Genomic DNA, 18,307 nt, shown 5'->3' on the forward strand with positions numbered 1-18,307 from the left:
GAAACGCCTGGAGCGATGAAAGTTTACACCGAGTAGACCATTGAAATAGTCATACAACGCCGAGCCCATCGCATGGTCAGTGACCACAGTTTCCTCGTGTACACGCAGTGCGGCGATTCTGTTTTGCCTGTTCCGGTGGCAAGCCTGTAGGTTAAAGAACCTGGTGTTCGCGTCTCCTCTCAAGAATAGCAACCTTGACCGCTGTCGCGCTATTGTTCGCTGGAGCGATGCAAGCCCCAGCACGCGCAGCTTGAGCGCCCGGTGCAGGTCCTGCTCCCAGCCCTCCAGCACTCGCCGCTCTTGTTCTTCATCAAACCTGAGGATAACCTCCCTGGCCACTGCAAGCTGTAATCTCACGTTGCCAATCCTGGAGTCATTCCAGCGGCGCAGCTCGGTGGCTACCTTCCTTAGCTTTTGATCCAGCACCCTAAATGGGTCAGCATCTGAAGGCTCGGATGCCCAGGCTTCGGCGACGACATCTTTGAAACCTGGGATCCTGACCCAGAAGGATTCGAACCGGAAACGCCTTTTGATCCCTTGGAAGGCATGTATGAGCAGCAGCAGAGGGCAATGATCTGAGCAGTTTGAGGATAGGGGTCTCAGCGTGTGTCGTGGAAACAGACCGAGCCATTCAACGGAGGCAAACATCCTGTCCAGCAATTCTAGGGTCGGCCTCTCCCTACGGTTGGACCAGGTGAAAGAGCGGCCCAGCAGGGGTATTTCGTCAACCTGCGCCCTGTTAAGGAAGCATTTGAAACGCCTCATCCCCCGCCTGTCGAGGCGCCCGTTGTTTTTGTCCTGTGCACGATAAATCATATTGAAGTCCCCGCACAGCAGCCAAGGCCCAGCGTGGGCTCCTCTGAAGAGCAGCAGCTCCTCTAGGAACTCAACTTTCTCTTCTTCAACCTGGGTCCGTACACCCCAGTGAGCCACCAACAATCCGCCTCGCTGCCGAGCCGCTGGACTCTGGCCGAGATGCTAAACCTGCCCTTGACAACACTCAGCACAGACCAAGCACTCGTACACCAGGCAAGCAGGATTCCTCCGGCAACCCCCACCGACGGAACGAAATCATAATCAAAGTTGGGTCCTAGCATTTCAAGCGCAGTAGCATTACAGATTTGGGCTAATTTTGTTTCCTGGAAGCAAACAAACGACGGGCGATGCAACAGCAACAGGTCACGAATCACACAGCGTCGTGCACGGTCGTTTAGACCGCGCACGTTCCACACAAGGCCGGAAGGTGTCGTCGTCATTGGAGCAACGAGTTTGCTTCTGCGAGGCTGGAGGCGCTTACAGCTCCTGGCCTCCAAGGCCCTCCAGGTTCAGGTTCAAGGCCGAAAGGTCGAACCCGCCTGCCCAGTATGTTCTGTAGAGCTTCCTTCTTCAGATCAGACATTCCACCCCGGAACGCCTGGACGAGCTTGCTATCGACGTCCATGTCCGGGTCGTTGTCAGAAACCTCGACGCCCAGCTTTTTTAGCAGCACCCTCTGCGCTTGCACAGTTGCGTTAGCAGCACGCGAACGCGCGGCGAGGCGACCACTGCGCCGCAGGGACGCCACCGACACCGGTGTCCTTGCACGCCTGAGACGCGGTGCCGAACGCAGCAGAGGGCTCTGCAGAGGGAGGCACACTGCCGATTCGAGACGCAGCTGGATCTGCGACGCCCCATCGGAGCTGTTCAATTCCTGCGTGGCAGCCACGTTTCCAGTGATTTCTGGAGGTTCATCAATGGCACAGTGCCCACCCACGTCGTCCTGGTTTATCTCTTGTCCCGGTCTCCTGGCTGTCGGCGACGCGAATTCGGCCTCCACAAGCCTGGACCACCAGTCAGCGTTAGCTACTGACCTAGACCCAGACATGATAATAATAAAGACTAAATTTTCATTGTATTTGCAATTACAAGATAAGTGCATCCTCCTCGAATTTTCTCTAACTCCGTCTCTAGAGAGACACGAGCTACATGGATAATCTAAACGTTTTTCTACGCTGCACAATGTCTTCCTTCACCTACAATGTCACTTGTTATGCCCACGTGATTGGCTTTTAAAGACCCTATGTTTGTGTTCCTTCCAAATACTTTCTTCATCCCAAATTATAAAGTATTTCAATAATTTTAGGGAGTCAAAGTATCTTAGGTTTGACCAAAATTATAGAAAAAATTATAAAGATTTATGACATCAAATAGGTATACTATGAAAATATAATTAATAAAGAATCTAATGATACTTGGTTAATATCATAAATATCATTATATTATCATATAAATTGGTCAAACTTAAAATGCTTTGACTCTTCAAAGTTCTTGGAATGCCTTATAATTTGGGATAGAGAGAGTATTTCAAAAGATAAAGATCACACAGTGCTGAAATGATTCGTGATACCGTATCTTTCAGTACATTATAGACGAATAAAGCACCAGAGTTGAGGGACTAGAGCTTCCACGCTTCAAAATTCAAATCGCCAAACACGCAAAGAACCTCGACAGTACAACCGCTAAAGAAGACGAAGGAGTAGGACGCAGTGCTAATGTGCCAGTGCTGCTCCTGAGACGTGCAGGCCCAGGAGGCCTTCCTCGAGGCCACTCGCGTTCGCGTAGCCACCTCCGCTTGCTCCCGACGCGACCTTCATGGAGACAGGTCCGTTCCCATTCTCAAGGCCAGCAGGGCTCTGCAGCATGCCGGCGTCCAGTAACCCTGACGATGCAGCTATCAGCCCTGAAATCGACAGGTGTGCTCGTCATCACGTTGCAATCCATATATTCTTGTGAATCGGGCATGAGAGCTACAACTTAATCCTTGTTTAGTTCACAAAAATTTTCAAGATTCTCCGTCAGATCGAATCTTTGGTCGTATGTATAGAGCATTAAATATAAACGAAAATAAAAACTAATTGCACAGTTTGCCTGTAATTTGTGATATGAATCTTTTGAGCCCAGTTACTCCATGATTAGATAATGTTTGCCACAAACAAACAAAAATACTACAGTAGCCAAAAACCAAAATTTTTGCAAACTAAACAAGGCTATTGATGAAGAAGACAACCCAACAATAGCTACGACGACGATTACGACTACTCTGTGACCTCTGTCAACAACACACTCGCAAGTCGCAACAAGCGCACACACCAACACAGCACAAGAACACCAGCAAAAAAAACAAAAACGAAGATTGGTTCATCGTTTACCCGTGAATAGTGGAGAAGGCTTGCCTGGCCTGGACCTGAACTCCGGATGGAACTGGACGCCCACAAAATACGGGTGCCAAGGCAGCTCCAGTATCTGCAGAAAATTCAGTGCCCAGCATGCAGTGAGATCTCCGTGCTGAGGAACAGCCAACATCCATTCCGCGAGAAAGATTGTGCGTCGCTGCATGATGCTTTGTTACCTCCATTCTGTCTCCGGTTTCATCCGTGCCCACAAACTCCACACCCGCGCTCTCAAGCTCGCCCACCATGTCAGGGTTCACCTAGAAATCGTCAGGTTACACGATGGGAGTTAGAGTTGGTTTCTTGGCATGGCATGGATCATGTCATACGTGGGCCATGTTATGTCACCTCATACCGACGCCGATGGCGTTCATCCGTGTAATTTACACTGCCATAGCTGTTGAGAGAGAAAAAACACACACTCAAAAGAAAAATCCTACTTACAGTGTAGACTGTAGAGACTAGATAGAGATGGCCTAATCTGAAGTCTGAAGAAAGCATGCATGTTCCTTGGTACTTACAGTTTAGCAGATTTACAGTCCATCGTTCTGAAGAAAGTCCTCCTTGATCCTACGCACGCCTGCATCTTCGAGTCAGTATTTATACATTCAGAGCATGCAAAAGTCCACAGAAACGCTGCCGCTACTGTTACCTCAGGCATTTCGATCAGACAAGGATATCTCGTGCCAGCGTCAAACTCTGTGCTGTTGGCGTCCTTCAGGCCAAGAACAGATCGTGCAAACTCTATGATAGCAACCTGCATCCCCAGGCATATTCCTAGGTACGGAACATTATTTTCTCTAGCATATTTAGCAGCGAGAATTTTGCCTCCAACTCCTCCGTGACCACAGCCTCCTGGAACTAGGACTCCATCTGCACCCTGAGAAAAGTGATTGGTGTGCCTTACACATCGTTATTCTGAAATCTCAACGTTCAGTGCTGTGTGACTGTGATATTTAGTTTGCAGTTTCATGAGTGTCACCTTCAGTAGGCCCCATGCCTTCTCATGGAGGTCAGGTGACTGCGACAGCACATTCAGAGAGGCATAAGGATTAGATCATGACAGCACCACTAGTGACAGTGAAAGTTAGAATATAACAGAACTTGTTGAAACCTCATTTGCAGTCTCGACGTCCAGGTCAGAAGCAGGGACCCAATCGACAACTAGCCTTCTCTGGCACACAACCGATGCATGAAGCATAGCCTGAAATAAAAAATATATATACCCTGGATTGATGTATACTGACATATTTTTGCCTGCCAAAAGATTGTCCAATAACTTTTGTGTAGAAATGAGACTTAGAAGTACTGCATCATTACTAGAATCAGTCAGTATCAATGGTCTTATCCAGTATCTGAAAAGACCAGATGACTCTAAGCATGTTCTAAGATAAGGTGAAAGAGAATGCTGCAGACTAGTCACCCAAATTCGTCATTCACCTCGAGGATCGATTGGTATGCGTTGGAAACATTGGTGTATTTTTCAACTACTACTGCTATTCTGACCTGCATAAATTTGACCTCCAATCAAACAGGAAAAAAAGAGAGAAGCATGATATATATTGGCATGATAATCTAAAGACTGACAGAAATACTAGAAATAAGATATAGCATACAGGAGCAAGCAGTTGGTCACACGTTCTAGCTATGTTCATCCATGCATCCAACTTAGGTTCCACTGTTAAACTGCGTAATATAAACAGAAATGAGAACAGAAACAGGTTTTTGGAATTAGGTTCTGTTCCGGAGAATTTGAACAACTGACCGTGCTAGTCCTAGAATTCCCATAATAGCTTCATGACACTTTTGATCCTGACAATAATTATGGGATTATTTTATTAGCAATGGATGTCTGAAAATCAGTATTTTTTTCATCAGATTTTGGTACAAGGCATATGGAACGTAGAACATACTATTAGAAGCGAGGGGACGTGCCAAATGTTTGGAACATTGTTGAGACTAATAATGCAATCATCCTGAATAAATACTTTGAAGAATCAATACAAAACACAGATAAAAATATGAATTGTGATGCTTCAGCTTCTCATACCGGAACATGGCAAGACTGGGAAAGTTTCTCTTTGACATTTTTATTCAGAGGCTGCATATCATAGCTGATAAATTAGATGCTACAATGTCCAGCAAAGGTTTAATTGAAACACGTGAACAAAAACGAAAACAGTATTACTGTTGTGCTACGACAAGCCAGAAGGTTTGGCTTCAATCCAAGCTCTCGGAGGCTCTGAACACTGCACTGGGTAGGCTTCGTTTTCTGCATTTTTCAGATAGAGTAACTCAGTATCATTGACCTTCAGTAAAAACAAGTCATATATTGAAACTGGCAAAATTTAATATTCAATAGTGTTCTACCTGTTCGCCAACTATGTCTATAACAGGGACAAGGCTGACATGAACCAAACAAAAATTATTATGCTCTGAAAACAAGAGGTAACCAATTAGCCTGATCAAACTATGAGCAAATCACCAAACCACCAAATATTCAGAGAATGTTACCAGCTCGGTATGAAAACTGGCTCAAAGCTTCCATAAATGGCCTTGACTCTATATCTCCTGCACAATTAGGGATAAATTCTCGTTTTCTCAAATGAACAAACACAAGAGGATCATCTAAAAACTGTGTCTGAATCCCCAAACCTATAGTCCCTCCCAACTCCACTATACAAACTTCAGGCCGCCCTTCTCTCCCATCGACAGGGATCAAGGCGACACGCTCAATCCATTCTTGAATCGCATCCGTAATGTGGGGTATAACCTTAGGAGGTTTTCAAAATACATGTAATAACTTCCTTCAGCATTTTTTTATATATGAGAGTTCAGCAATTTTATTTTTTTATTAATAGGTACCGCAGTACTGTACTGACAAACCTGTACTGTTTTCCCTAGATAATCACCTCTTCGCTCCTTGTCCAGCACATGCTGCAAGAATCGGACAAGGACATACCACGTCCGAGAAAACGGATAAGAACTTGCCCACGTTGGAGGTTGCAGAGAAAATGACATGTTCAGTACCTGATAGATCTTGCCGGCTGTTATGTTGTTGTCTCCGGTTAATTCAACATCTAGGAATCTCTCGTAGTTTCCAAGATCTATGCCAACCTAAAATAACGTGATTTATTAGCCTGGAAGACAGGAAATCTCGTTGTTATCGATGTTTTGTGGATCAGCATCACTCACAAAACCATTCATCCAAAAATTATATTTCCACCACAGCACCTTGTCCAACTGGTGCAATGACAAAACTACTGAAGTAGTGCACAGGCACAGATTTCTTACCTCGCTGCCATCGTCCAAAACAAATACCTCTCCGTTTTCAGAAGGAGACATCGTTCTAGAATCAGTATTTAAATATGGATCTGCAACATGAGCTAAGTGAAAATGGCATAATCAACATATTACAGAGAAAAGAAAGTGAAATAAAAGCACATACAACCAAGGATAGACACAAAAGTTGAAACTGTGGAAACTGTAAAATGAAGATGCATATGGTGCAACCAAATGTCTTTGGTTAAGTAAACCTAAGAGAAAAGGAACTAGCCATGTCTGTCTGTTTGTAAAACTCTCTTCTATCTTAATACTATGATATGCAAACATTCTTGTATATTCAAGAAAAAAAAGGAAAAAGGAAATGGAGAAAACAGTTCTAATTCCTTGGAGAGCACAGTTCAGAACTAGCGGAGTGAAAAAGAGAAAGTAGAACAAATGCATATTGTGAACTGAAAACTGCCGTTCAGGATTAAGCAAGACATGGGAGCTATGTGAGTGATCTGTCAGATAAGGAAGACATGGAAGAACTTGCCTGTCTTGATGAAGGTGACTCGCAAACCGCAGGCCTTGAGGACGGCACCGATGCTGCTGGCGGCGACACCATTCCCTAGCCCGCTCACGACCCCGCTAGTCACCACCACGTACTTCATCTTCTCCACACCACCCATGTCAGGCCTTGTCAAAGGATGGTGAGATCAGTTTGTGTGCATATGTGGTATGAAGAAGGAGCTGAATGATCAGGACACACCTCTTCTTCTTAATATAATGCAGTGACAGTGATGCCCCTTTTCTACTTAAACCCTCCTCTTCATCGCAAATTCAGAATCCGACAACAACAGCTTGCTAGCATATTCTTTAGAACTTTCAGAAAATCTTCTCCATTCAGCATGTGGACTGTGGACTGACGAAGTAGCCGGAGGGATGAACACAAAATTCCAGCTCCACCTGTAATGCGATTCCATTGTAGTGCGATCCGAGATGCTTGAACTGAACTGAATCTGTGACCGCGCATCTGGTCTCTGATCTGATTCCGTCGAATTGGCAGATTCGGAGTTTCAGACCGCTTCGTTTACGTAGTGGAGCCGGTTTCCCCACGTTGACGACAGGTGGTCATCACATCGCGTCAGATCCGATCAGGAGGACGCCATGGCTGCCAATCAGGAGGAGCAGGAGCAGCGCCGCCGCCTTCTCGCCGTCGCGACCCGCTTCCCTCTCCCAAGCGGTACGTGCTGCTTCCCCCCACTCTGCCGTGTCACCACCAACGCAACGAATCCGCACAGACCGGAGGATGTGATGAGATGGGGTCGGGGGCGCAGGCTGCAGGTTCTCCTATGGCACGGCGGGCTTCCGCGCCGACGGCGCCACCATGGCGCCTGCCGTCTGCCGCGCCGGCATCCTCGCCGCGCTCCGCTCCGTCAAGCTCGCGGGCGCCGCCGTCGGGATCGTCATCACCGCCTCCCACAACCCCGTCGGCGACAACGGCGTCAAGATCGCCGACCCCGACGGCGGCATGATGGCTCAGCACTGGGAGCCCTTCGCCGACGCCCTCGCCAACGCCCCCGACCCCGACGCCCTCCTCCAGGTAACGGATGAGTCCTCGTCTACTCCTCAATTAGGATGCAGCATCCGTTGCAGAAACTGAACTGAGCCACACAGATAAGCACTAGCACTTGTTTGGAGGAGTAAAAAAAGTAACAACGATGCTTGGAGGGAGCATCCAAATCCAAATTGCAGCCAGCAAACATTTGTGAATGATGCAAATCACCGTTTCTTCTTCCCTTCCACAGTTGGTGCTTCAGTTTGCCAAGGACGAGGGCATTCCATTGGGGGGCCAAGACACAGCGCAAGTTCTGCTTGGTAGAGATACCAGACCCACAGGAGCTTATCTGCTTGATGCTGCACTGCAGGTATGCCATGTCCATCTGTTCCTTCAAAATTCATTCTAAATTGGATTGCTCTTCTAAGTTGCTCATCAAACTCTAGGGGATAAATGCTATAGTTGGCGCACGCGCAATTGACATGGGAATTTTGACCACCCCTCAACTGCATTGGATGGTCCGGAGCAAAAACAGAGGTGTCAAGGCTTCCGAGTCAGATTATTTTATGCAACTTATCGGATCGTTCAGGTTATTTTTCTGGTCATTCTCCTGCTGCTTTTAGGCTCGCACGAACTACTGATTTCTTTAATGATGAGTGTCTAGCTTCAAATTTCATCAGGCGTATGTTGGAATTAGTGCCAAAAGATAAAGGTGGGGATGAGGCTGCCAAGAAACTAATTGTGGATGGAGCAAATGGCATTGGTGGGGTGAAGCTCGAACAAATAAAGGCGGAGCTTTCAGGCCTAGATATTAGTGTGAGGAATTCGGGCAAGGAAGGAGAAGGGATACTAAATCACATGTGTGGTGCAGACTTTGTTCAAAAGGAGCGAGTTACTCCACATGGGTTTAGCCCTGAAGATGTTGGTGTAAGGTGAGATGATCTTCTGTTGTTGCTCATGCTTGACGCTTTTCAATCATTATTTGTTTAGTCAACTTACCATTTCCTTCTAGCATTTTAGGTGTGCAAGTTTGGATGGTGATGCTGATCGACTCGTCTACTTCCGTTTGTCATCAGCTAGTGACAATAGGATTGATCTTGTTGATGGAGATAAGATACTATCTCTATTTGCCCTATTTATCAGAGAGCAGCTAGATATTATTAATAACAATGGTGGTCAAGCAAACAAATCATTGTCTGCAAGGCTTGGAATAGTTCAGACAGCTTATGCAAATGGGGCATCGACACAATTTCTAAAGAGCCTTGGCCTAGAAGTGGTATTCACTCCTACAGGAGTGAAATATCTGCACAAAAGGGCATTGGAGTATGACATTGGTATATATTTTGAGGCCAATGGACATGGGACTGTTGTATTCTCAGAGGACCTCATCTCTCAACTAGAGTCATTAAGCAATGAGCTCGCCTCTCAAGCTGCCACTGGTAAGCTCTTTACCATAAGTTCTATCTCCTTATTCTCCCTGTTAACATTTTGTTTGATGTGGTTGATCTAATGCCCTTCCTAGGTTCAGCACAGTATCGTGCTGTAATGAGATTGTTGCTAGCAAGTCAGCTGATCAATCAGGCAGTAGGTGATGCTCTGAGTGGTTTGCTTTTAGTGGAGGCTATTTTACAGTATAAGGGATGGTCATTTCAGAGTTGGTGTGAACTATACAGTGATTTGCCTAGTAGACAGCTAAAAGTAAGTTCTTGACTGAACTTCCTCGCCTTATGTTCACTGAAGATGATGGAACCATAAATATTGCACTCCTTTTTTTTTTCATTCAACCACTCAGTACTCACCCCTCATAACCAAGTTTTCATATAACTTTGTCACTCTTTTTCAGGTGAAAGTTAAAGATCAAAGTGTAATTGTTACAACAGATGCAGAGACAAAAGTTAGTCAGCCTTCTAGTTTGCAAGAATTAATAGATAAGGAGACTGGTAAGCACCAACTTAGTTATATCATGCAGTGTGTAACAGTTCTGCATCACACTCTTTGAAGTATAATTTACTTTGTGTTAGTGTGATTGATATTCAAATTGTGATGTCACTGCAGCCAACTACACCAACGGGCGATGCTTTGTGCGTCCATCTGGTACAGAAGATGTGGTACGGGTGTATGCAGAGGCGTCTACACAGGTGGAAGCTGACAGTCTTGCAAAATCTGTGGCACACCATGTGGAACGCCTTCTTGGATAACCATTTGCAATCTCGTTTGCGATCTTGAGTAGACTACATTTTCTAATTCCTAGGATCATGCCTTGTGCATTTTGATTTGTAACTTACACATCCTGTGAGTCCAAACTTTTGAACTTTGTGGTTGACACATGCACTGAACAGAAATCAATTGGTTCTTGTATCTAAACATGATAGTAGAGATTTGAACGACTGTAAAATCATTCCGTTGTAGTACTCATTCTTCCTGATTTGTTTGCACTCAATTGATTGAGCCTGCGCACTCTATGCTTGTCTGTTTGAGCTGAATCTACCAGCCATTCGGCACCTAATCATAGACAAAAGCATGAATTAGAAAAATTAATTGGAAAATTAGGGAGTCTCCCTAGATTGTTAATGGAAGCACATACTAGTAATTAGCAAGATAATGCTAATCACTGACAAAATAAAGGCCAGCATGGCATCCATTTTTTTCCCTGATCCTTTCTGTTATAATAGTATAGTATGCTGTATGCAAGAGGGTGCATCAGAGAACAGCTAAAGAAGTGCGGCCTGTTCTGGATCTACAAGAAAGGACTGCGAGTCCGCATGTGGGCATGGAGAGATGGTGATGGGACAGAAATGCATATGCCCATCTCTCCATCTGGAGGCAGAGGAAATGCCAAAGCAACCAGTCTCAGCACGGCCTTGTCTCGACGTTGACATGTCGGCCTCATGGATGCCGGGCCCACGTGTCGGTGCCAAAAGTACAGAGATCAACGAACTAACCGGTCAACAGTCCTCAGGTAAAGGAGGAATCCCAGAACCCAGTATATTCTTCTAACGGGAATGCATTTGCAGAAACGGAATTTACAAACCAAAGAAAAAGGCGAAAACTTCCATTCACAGAATCTTGGGAAAAAGCATAATTTTCTTTGGAGGAGAGGCCAAGAAGTCTGAAGGCTCATACTCTTAACTTTTTGTAAGGTTTCCTGTATAGTAATTTCTGCAAGTTTAAATAGTTTCATAGGAGTTGCAGTGCATGGACATTTTACAGGTTTAGGCCTTGTTTAATTCCAAAAATTTTTGAGAAATCGACACTGTAGCACTTTCGTCTGTATTTGACAAATATTGTCTAATCATGGACTAACTAGGCTTAAAAGATTCGTCTCGTCAATTTCGACCAAACTGTGCAATTAGTTTTTATTTTCGCCTATATTTAATACTCTATGCATATATCTAAAGATTCGATGTGACGGAGAATCTGAAAAAAAATTTGCAAATTTTTTAGGACTAAACAAGGCCTTAGTCAATCCTCTGTTCCTGATTACCATAAAGAAAAGATCACATATAATTGCGTTGCGAGAGCATGTAGAAATATACTCAATTCAGGACTGACAGATAGTGTGTTTATCAAATATATACAAAATACTAATACTTATAATACATAAAAGTTTATCTAAATATATACTAAAACTAATTATTTAATAAATGCTGTTAGATTTATCACGGAATAAATTTTATAATAAATCTATCTAGAGATACAAATGTTGATACTATTTTACAACCCTAATCAAATTTATGATAATCCAAACCTAGAATTAAATTCTTTTTAGAGGTACTACTAGAATTTGGGCCATTGTAAGGTTGGTGCTTCCACGAACCCGAGCGTGAAAAACAAAGGAAGCCTAGCTTCCGTATGCATAACTGACTTTAGAGATTACAAAATGCAATCTATACCTTTCTTTCCTTAGTTGTCTGGTAAACATGGAAGTAAAAATTTACAGTCATTCTTCACATGAATCAGGAGATGTTTTTTGTTCTAAAAGAAATTTTCAACAATGATGTACGGACGAGACAGATTAAAAGAATAAATTGAGTAGGTAATCAACAAATGGAGAATGGGGGTGGAAAATGCCGGGGAAGAGTTGCTCTTCGCATTTCAATTTTCACGCTTGCCCTTATCAAGATGAACTTGACTGATTCTGCTCCGGCTAAGCCTGTGCTCGCTCCAGAAGCTGGAGGCAGAAGGAAACATCAAATCATCGGCTTCATGGCCTAAATCCCATAATGCCTCACTGAATATTCCAGCAGCTGTTGGCTGGGGCAGATCATCTCTTTGACTCTCATACCATTTTTGTAGATTTTGAATGTCGGAATTGTCCTCACATTTTCGGCGCGTGCAACGGCAGGGCTCTCGTTCACATCAACCTGAAGTGTAGACAAAAATGGCATGTTAATGTAAGGACAGATAAGGGATGGTTGACCGTGGATGGCCATGTGACAGTGTTAGTTACCTTGAGGAAATTAACAGATGGGTATCTCGTACACAGTGTGTTCACAAATGGGGAAATCTTACAGCACTGCTGATTTGAAGGCGTCATGAAATGGATAACTGAAACACCTGTTTCATATAGACCAATAAGATGCATCAAATAAAAAAGAAAAACTAAGGACTACTATTACAGCAAGAGCACAAGACTGACAGAGCAAGTGACCAGATAGTAAAAGACAAAAGAGTAACCAAATTATGTACTTCCAACCAGCATTAGTACAATGAAATGATAGGAAAACAAAAGCCATGTGAACATTGCTGCACGTCAGAAAACAGTAACAAGTACTGCCAACCGGTGGTACAACCTCATGCCCATCAGAAAATGTCAAGATCGTCGTACTATTGTTCTGTCCAATTATTACTCATCTGCAAGTCAACATCAGCGATGCATGTGCAAGGAACAAGCAGCAGAGGAAGCAGAACATTTGGAAATTCACGCTAATTAAAACAGTTAAACGGGACTGCCTATTCTCGAGTAATGAAGATATGATTATGTTATCTGCGTCAATGAAATCGTTAAAAAAAAAGGGGGACAAAATAGAGGGTGTTTGTGTGGTAAGACATGATTATGTTATCTGCATTAAGGATTCAAGGTAAATCTAAAAAGACAAGGACAAAATAGAGGGGGGGGGGGGGGGGGGGGGTTGCTTGTGTGGTCCAGTTGCATTACCTATCGTGAATCCATGACTAGCTAAAAGACCTTTGCCCATGACTAGCTAAAAGACCATTGTCTTTTGCATCTGCCAGAGATTAGCCGAAACTCACGGGCTTAGGTATCAACTCAGTTAGATTCTAGTAAAATTTAGCTGGGTGAGCTGTTTACAAGTTGAGCACCAAATGCAAGGCTAAGCTCTCATTCAAATGCTGTTCTCCATATCGAAGGCTTTTATTGGTACTACTTGAAGTTGGTATTCTTCTTTGCTATGAGAACTAAAGGAATGGATACGTGTTTTAGGAAAATGTATCTATATACACGTAATGAAAAATGATCTTTCAAGAGCTACTATAGGCAATATAAGATTTCTAAGTTGCTTGCTCGCAGTATGAACAAAAAAGAAAACATGAATCAACATTATAAAATAATGAATATGGCTGGTTATAAGACTAACCCGGCAAAGATGTAGCCATCTGGAATTGTTCCATTCCTATAATCGCTTCAACCTCTCCGCCAAACTTCAAGTTGGATACCTCCTCACCACGAGATGACTTGAGAGCAACTTGGGCGTGGAAATAGGCCTCAGCAACCTCCGTGTCACCTGGAAGTTCTTTTCTGAGAATCTCATAATCCTTCACGGATTCTGCCCATCGCTCCATCTAACCACCAAAAGAGCGATAATGAAGTTGCTTTTGAGTTTGCAAAACTCTAAATCAGGGAAAAGAAACAAAAAAGAAAGGGTAGAAGAACAAAAAATGCCACCTTGCCATAGGATGCTGCTCTCCTGAGCAAAGCCTTGGTATAATTGGGATGAATCTTGAGAGCTTCATTACAGTCTTCAATTGACTTCTCCCACTGCTCAAGCTTGAACCTACAAGCTGCCCTATTACAGTACAGGACTTTATTCACAGGGTGTTGTTTGAGCCCTTCACCATAAGCAAGGCAAGCTTCTGAAAATTTTCCAGAATTGAAGAGCTCGTTCCCTAGAGAGCGTGCTCTGGCCACAGATTTCACTCTGTTATGCATGGTTACCACTTCAGTATTCCCTTGATCTATTATTCTAGCCTTATCTATGGAGGAGACCGCATGGTCAAACCTGCAAAATGTTCACAAATGTCAAGTCATGATATCAAGCTACAGCAGGTAAGGTAACCTACAAGAAACTGATAAGTCAAAATACTTTTAAGGCTGTTGAACTTCTGTGTTCACCCTCAGAGCAAAGCTCAGAGGAACTAAAAGTGTTATTTGACTACATTGCTACAGCAGGAAAAATGTATTAAAAAGAAAGAATTCCATACAGATGACATAACTTGGTAGTGCAGTAAAAGGAGCATATTGACCAGTAAACTTATTTGTATATATGTAACAGGATTGCAGGAAATATGGTAAATTGCTGAATTACCTTCCTAATGCCATGTCAACTTGGGCATGTACATAAAAGAGGTAGGCATTGGCAAGAAACCCACAAAATTTGGCGTCTGAGGAGCATGAAGATGTATAATCCAATTTTGAGGCACTAGAGATTGCAATATCAGCCTCATCAAGTAAATTGAGACGGAGAAGGGCTTCTGCTCTAGCAGCCAAAATCTGAAAGGGTAAATTAGGTAAGCGTGTGCCATTGAAGTTTAGAGTCAGCTAGCCAATATCGAAATAGGTGAAGGCCTGAAGGGTAGAATCTAACCAGAGCAGAGGAGTCAGCTCCAGCCGCAATAGCAGCATCACTTTCCCTTAGCACACTCTTCCAGTCCCCGGCCTTTCGCGCATCCAGACATCTCCCCAAGTGCTTCTCCACTGTTTGCAATTTGTGCAACTCTAGGAGGTCAGGCTGTGGGGTTGCAAGTGACAGGTGCTTCAGAGCATCCTCAATGTGTCCTAGCCTGCAATTCAGTAAGGGTGTAAGATCAGATAAAAAAACTGGTACGAGTGAATAATTTAAGAATCACTTAGTCTATTATATTAGTCCAATCCAACTCATGAAAACAACACAAAGGATCAATGATAATGCAGAAAAGAATCAACATCCAACACTATAAAGTCTATACTGAACAAGAGAGAGAAAAAAAAGGTAAAAGTAAAAGGTACTAGAAAACAGGACTGTAGTGATCGTCTATAAGTTTACTATTTGTTGTTTTGTACCAAAAACAAGCAATTACTAGTTGTCTGAAAAGAAGAAAAGCAGCTAAAATCCCAAACTATGGAGGGAATGGAAACTGGAGTGACAGACAAGGGAGTGTTCGATAGTCAAATGAACCAGTTTCCGCATGGATAACTAGTAGCACTCTAAAGTATATGGTCCTACTAACAAAAACATTGAGCGAGCCTATTGTGGAAATAGTCCTCACTCCATGAGCAAACCAATACTGAAGCAACATACAGCATGACCGTTTTTGCAAGGTCTGCTAAAAATAGCAAAGTTTAGATTCGAGGCCGAGATGCATTATGGTGGCAAATCACTCTAGTACTGTATTTTCTTAAGCTGAGGATGAGATCAACGGAGCAAACAGCAAAGCAAAGCCCATTGTGCAGAAGAGAAGTTGCCTCAGATCCGAGAAGCAATCTCTGTGCCAGGCACTGGCAGCCACCCCAAGGCCCAAGCAATCCATTCACCTTATATGCAGGGACGCGAGGCGGTGGTGCGCGCGGCCGTAGGACGGATCAATCCGGAGCGCCTCCTCGCACTCCTTGACGGCCTCGCCAAGGCGGCGGAGGCCAATGAGAGCGGCGGCGCGGTTGCCCCGGCACGCGGCATTGTCGGGGCACAGGGCGAGGGCGCGGTCGTAGAGCCTGAGAGCCTCCTCGAAGCAGCCTTTCCTGTACTGGTCGTTCCCAGCCCTCTTGACCTCCTCGGGGTCGGCAGCCGACATGGCGCGCCTGAGGACCGCGTCATCGTCGGTGACGCCACCGACGCCGACGGCGCCAGCGCGGGAGCGGACGATGCTCCCGTGGCCGTAGTTGGCGGTGCCGGAGCCGAGCACGTCATGGCGGGAGGCGCGGGGCGGGGGCGGGGGCGGCGGTGTGGCGGCGGAGGAGGACGAGGAGGAAGGGAGCGGCTTGGCGAGGCGACCGGAGGGGCAGATGTTGCCTGCCGGGAGCGCGTTGGTGAGCGGCGAGGTGGCGGAGCTGGAGCACGCGCTGGCGCCTGATGTGAAGATGAGGGGCCCAGAGCCGGTGCGTCGGTGGCCCGGGCGCGCGGCCCCGCGTGGCGGCGCGTCGGAAGGGAGCGGGATCTCGCCCGAGTGGCTCCGGCGCGAGGCGAGGCCGGAGGCGGGCGCGAGCGGGGCCCGGGAGACGGAGCCGGAGGAGCCAGAGGAGGAGCTCGGGGTCGGGTGGTGGTGCTTGGAGGAGGAGTGCGGGAGCGGGGAGACGGGAGAGAGCCTCCCTGGGGGAAGCGTGTCCGGCTTGTCGGTGGAGGAGAGGAGCACCGCGGCGGCGAAGGCGTCCGAGAGGGTGTCCGGCATTGGCGCCGGCGGGCGGTGGGACATTCCGCCGAGCACCTGCGTGGGACGGCGGCGGCGCTGGATCTCGCTGCGCGGCGGGCGCTGGCTGGGTGCGGAGTGGGCGGGCGAGCGGGCTAGTGCGGCATGGGAGGTGGTCGCGGTCAGAGGTGGGGATGCCCGGATGGGGATCTCGTGAAGGGGAAGGGAAGGGGAGGGGAAGGGGCGAAGGAGACCGAGGGAGGGGAGGGGAGGGGAGGGGAGGGAGGAAGCAAGGAATGATGAAGGCTAGCTAGCCAGGAGGCGGCGAGGGAGGTGAGGTGGGGCGGCCCGCTGCGCCCGAGCCCGAGCAGCCAGCGGGGTAGATTTGCCTGCCTTGCGTTGCGCGAGAGCCTGCCTGGCCGGGCAAACTCCCCGCGGCGACTGAGAAAGCGAGACCGAGACCGAGGCCGAGGCCGCCGGCGGCGGCGGCAGTAAACAGCGGCAGTACGCGGGCCGCAGACCCGGGGTTGATTGGGCGCTTTCTTTTCTTTGCCCCGAAACAAGGCCCGCTTCTTCCGTTCGTTCCCTCGCCTGACGCCGACGCCGACGCCGCGTCCGCGTGGCCTGCTGCCCCTGCCTGCCTCTTTCGGTGTTTTCCTTCCCCTACGTGCCGGCAGTCGGCACTTCGGCAGCCGGCGCCGGCGTGCTCTGCCCAACGTTTTGGATGGGGGAAACGAGAACGACTCACAGGCGATGTTGGTCTTTCATGGAGACGACTTGACACGTTTAGCGGATGATTTTCCAGGACAAAAGACCACCGAGTAGATCGGTCTATCTAGTGCTAACTCCATCCTAAATTAAAAAGTTGTTACAAGACGTTTGACTTTTTTTTATCCAAAGTTTGATCACTCATCTTATTCAAAAAAAATATATATAAATATAGTTAAATTTAAGTCATCTTAAATAACTTTTATTAATAAATCAAGCTACGATAAAAAGAAATGATATTTTGCACAAAAATTTGGATGCGATGAGTGATCAAACTTTATGTCAAAAAAGTCAAACGTCTGAAAATTTAGGATTAAGGGAGAATCTATTCTAGTTTTTTTTAATAGTCTTAAAAAAGTATTTATTATGGCCTTGTTTGGATTTGTTATCTGCTAATGGTTATCTTACTAATACTAGCTATTATCTAATTTGATCTAACTAATGAGATATATAGTTGTTATTTTAGAGGTCTAACTAACAATTAGTTAGTTTATTATCTATTCTTATTTGGATCCAAAAGAGATGATTATTTGTAGATAACTACTATCTATAGGGATCCAAACACAGCTTATATCCTACTAGGTGTCAATCTATCTACCGGATAAAAGTAGTTGAAAGGTTTAGCAAAAACATCTTATAAAATCAAGAGTAAAGTCCATCATCTGTCCCTAAACTTGTTTGGGTGTGTCATTTCGGTCCCTAAATTCACAAAATGACCATTTAGGTACCTAAACTGTTTAAAAATCTCCCATAGGCCCTTAAACTTATTCAGTGTGTCATCCTGGTCCCTAAACTTGTTTTTAAGTCTCATCTGGATCAAAACAAGACGAATATAAAAACTCTATATGGAAAAATAACTCATAACTTTTTCATATGTACTCAAATAAAGATAAATTTTATATCAAAATTGTAGCCATCAATGTGATTTACAACTTTGTAGTTGAAAAGT

General features: G+C 45.4%; 3 protein-coding genes across 6 annotated transcripts; 1 reads left to right on the top strand and 2 right to left on the bottom strand.

Moving 5' to 3' along the window:
• LOC8081399 (CTP synthase) lies at positions 2,280–7,354 on the bottom strand. 3 transcript variants are annotated; one of them, XM_021456534.1, is made up of 21 exons: positions 7,243–7,354; positions 7,027–7,169; positions 6,504–6,583; positions 6,240–6,326; positions 6,096–6,146; positions 5,865–5,982; positions 5,724–5,780; positions 5,580–5,644; positions 5,398–5,481; positions 5,260–5,310; positions 5,123–5,185; positions 4,975–5,021; positions 4,826–4,895; positions 4,650–4,715; positions 4,324–4,413; positions 4,192–4,230; positions 3,731–4,089; positions 3,558–3,606; positions 3,389–3,469; positions 3,189–3,282; positions 2,280–2,719 (listed from the first exon to the last, which is right to left on the bottom strand). In XM_021456534.1, exons 2-21 carry the CDS (start codon positions 7,160–7,162, stop codon positions 2,529–2,531), a joined length of 1,878 nt encoding a protein of 625 aa, XP_021312209.1. In that variant the 5' UTR covers positions 7,163–7,169; positions 7,243–7,354; the 3' UTR covers positions 2,280–2,528. The 3 variants fall into 3 exon arrangements, with proteins under 3 accessions (XP_021312209.1, XP_021312208.1, XP_021312207.1); XM_021456533.1 differs by having other exon boundaries at positions 3,731–3,789; positions 3,862–4,089; positions 6,096–6,326; XM_021456532.1 differs by having other exon boundaries at positions 6,096–6,326.
• On the top strand, positions 7,307–10,456 carry LOC8081400 (phosphoacetylglucosamine mutase). 2 transcript variants are annotated; one of them, XM_021456535.1, is made up of 10 exons: positions 7,307–7,441; positions 7,540–7,716; positions 7,811–8,076; positions 8,282–8,401; positions 8,478–8,620; positions 8,712–8,963; positions 9,052–9,470; positions 9,554–9,729; positions 9,875–9,971; positions 10,087–10,456. In XM_021456535.1, the coding sequence occupies exons 2-10, from the start codon at positions 7,641–7,643 to the stop codon at positions 10,227–10,229; spliced, it is 1,692 nt and encodes a 563-aa protein (XP_021312210.1). In that variant the 5' UTR covers positions 7,307–7,441; positions 7,540–7,640; the 3' UTR covers positions 10,230–10,456. The 2 variants fall into 2 exon arrangements, with proteins under 2 accessions (XP_021312210.1, XP_002454937.1); XM_002454892.2 differs by having other exon boundaries at positions 7,399–7,716.
• Positions 11,859–17,125, bottom strand: LOC8079505 (inactive TPR repeat-containing thioredoxin TTL3). Its single transcript, XM_002457082.2, has 7 exons — positions 15,782–17,125; positions 14,856–15,051; positions 14,577–14,761; positions 13,937–14,270; positions 13,629–13,833; positions 12,482–12,588; positions 11,859–12,395 (listed from the first exon to the last, which is right to left on the bottom strand). Exons 1-7 carry the CDS (start codon positions 16,654–16,656, stop codon positions 12,243–12,245), a joined length of 2,055 nt encoding a protein of 684 aa, XP_002457127.1. The 5' UTR covers positions 16,657–17,125; the 3' UTR covers positions 11,859–12,242.

This window comes from Sorghum bicolor, chromosome 3 (genome assembly GCF_000003195.3).
Source record: "Sorghum bicolor cultivar BTx623 chromosome 3, Sorghum_bicolor_NCBIv3, whole genome shotgun sequence".
NCBI lineage: Eukaryota > Viridiplantae > Streptophyta > Magnoliopsida > Poales > Poaceae > Sorghum > Sorghum bicolor.

Excerpts from the sequence above, each read along its gene's own strand:
- LOC8079505 (XM_002457082.2), bottom strand. The coding sequence starts at position 16,656 with ATGTCCCACCGCCCGCCGGCGCCAATGCCGGACACCCTCTCGGACGCC. Across the intron at positions 14,271-14,576 it reads GTTGACATGGCATTAGGAAG|GTTTGACCATGCGGTCTCCT; the intron begins GTAATTCAGCAA and ends AACATTTTGCAG. Across the intron at positions 13,834-13,936 it reads GAGCAGCATCCTATGGCAAG|ATGGAGCGATGGGCAGAATC; the intron begins GTGGCATTTTTT and ends TTTGGTGGTTAG.
- LOC8081399 (XM_021456532.1), bottom strand. The coding sequence starts at position 7,162 with ATGGGTGGTGTGGAGAAGATGAAGTACGTGGTGGTGACTAGCGGGGTC. Across the intron at positions 5,311-5,397 it reads TGGCTTGTCGTAGCACAACA|CCTCTGAATAAAAATGTCAA; the intron begins GTAATACTGTTT and ends TATGATATGCAG. Across the intron at positions 5,186-5,259 it reads CCCAGTCTTGCCATGTTCCG|GATGATTGCATTATTAGTCT; the intron begins GTATGAGAAGCT and ends GTATTTATTCAG.
- LOC8081400 (XM_021456535.1), top strand. The coding sequence starts at position 7,641 with ATGGCTGCCAATCAGGAGGAGCAGGAGCAGCGCCGCCGCCTTCTCGCC. Across the intron at positions 8,621-8,711 it reads CAACTTATCGGATCGTTCAG|GCGTATGTTGGAATTAGTGC; the intron begins GTTATTTTTCTG and ends AAATTTCATCAG. Across the intron at positions 9,471-9,553 it reads CGCCTCTCAAGCTGCCACTG|GTTCAGCACAGTATCGTGCT; the intron begins GTAAGCTCTTTA and ends TGCCCTTCCTAG.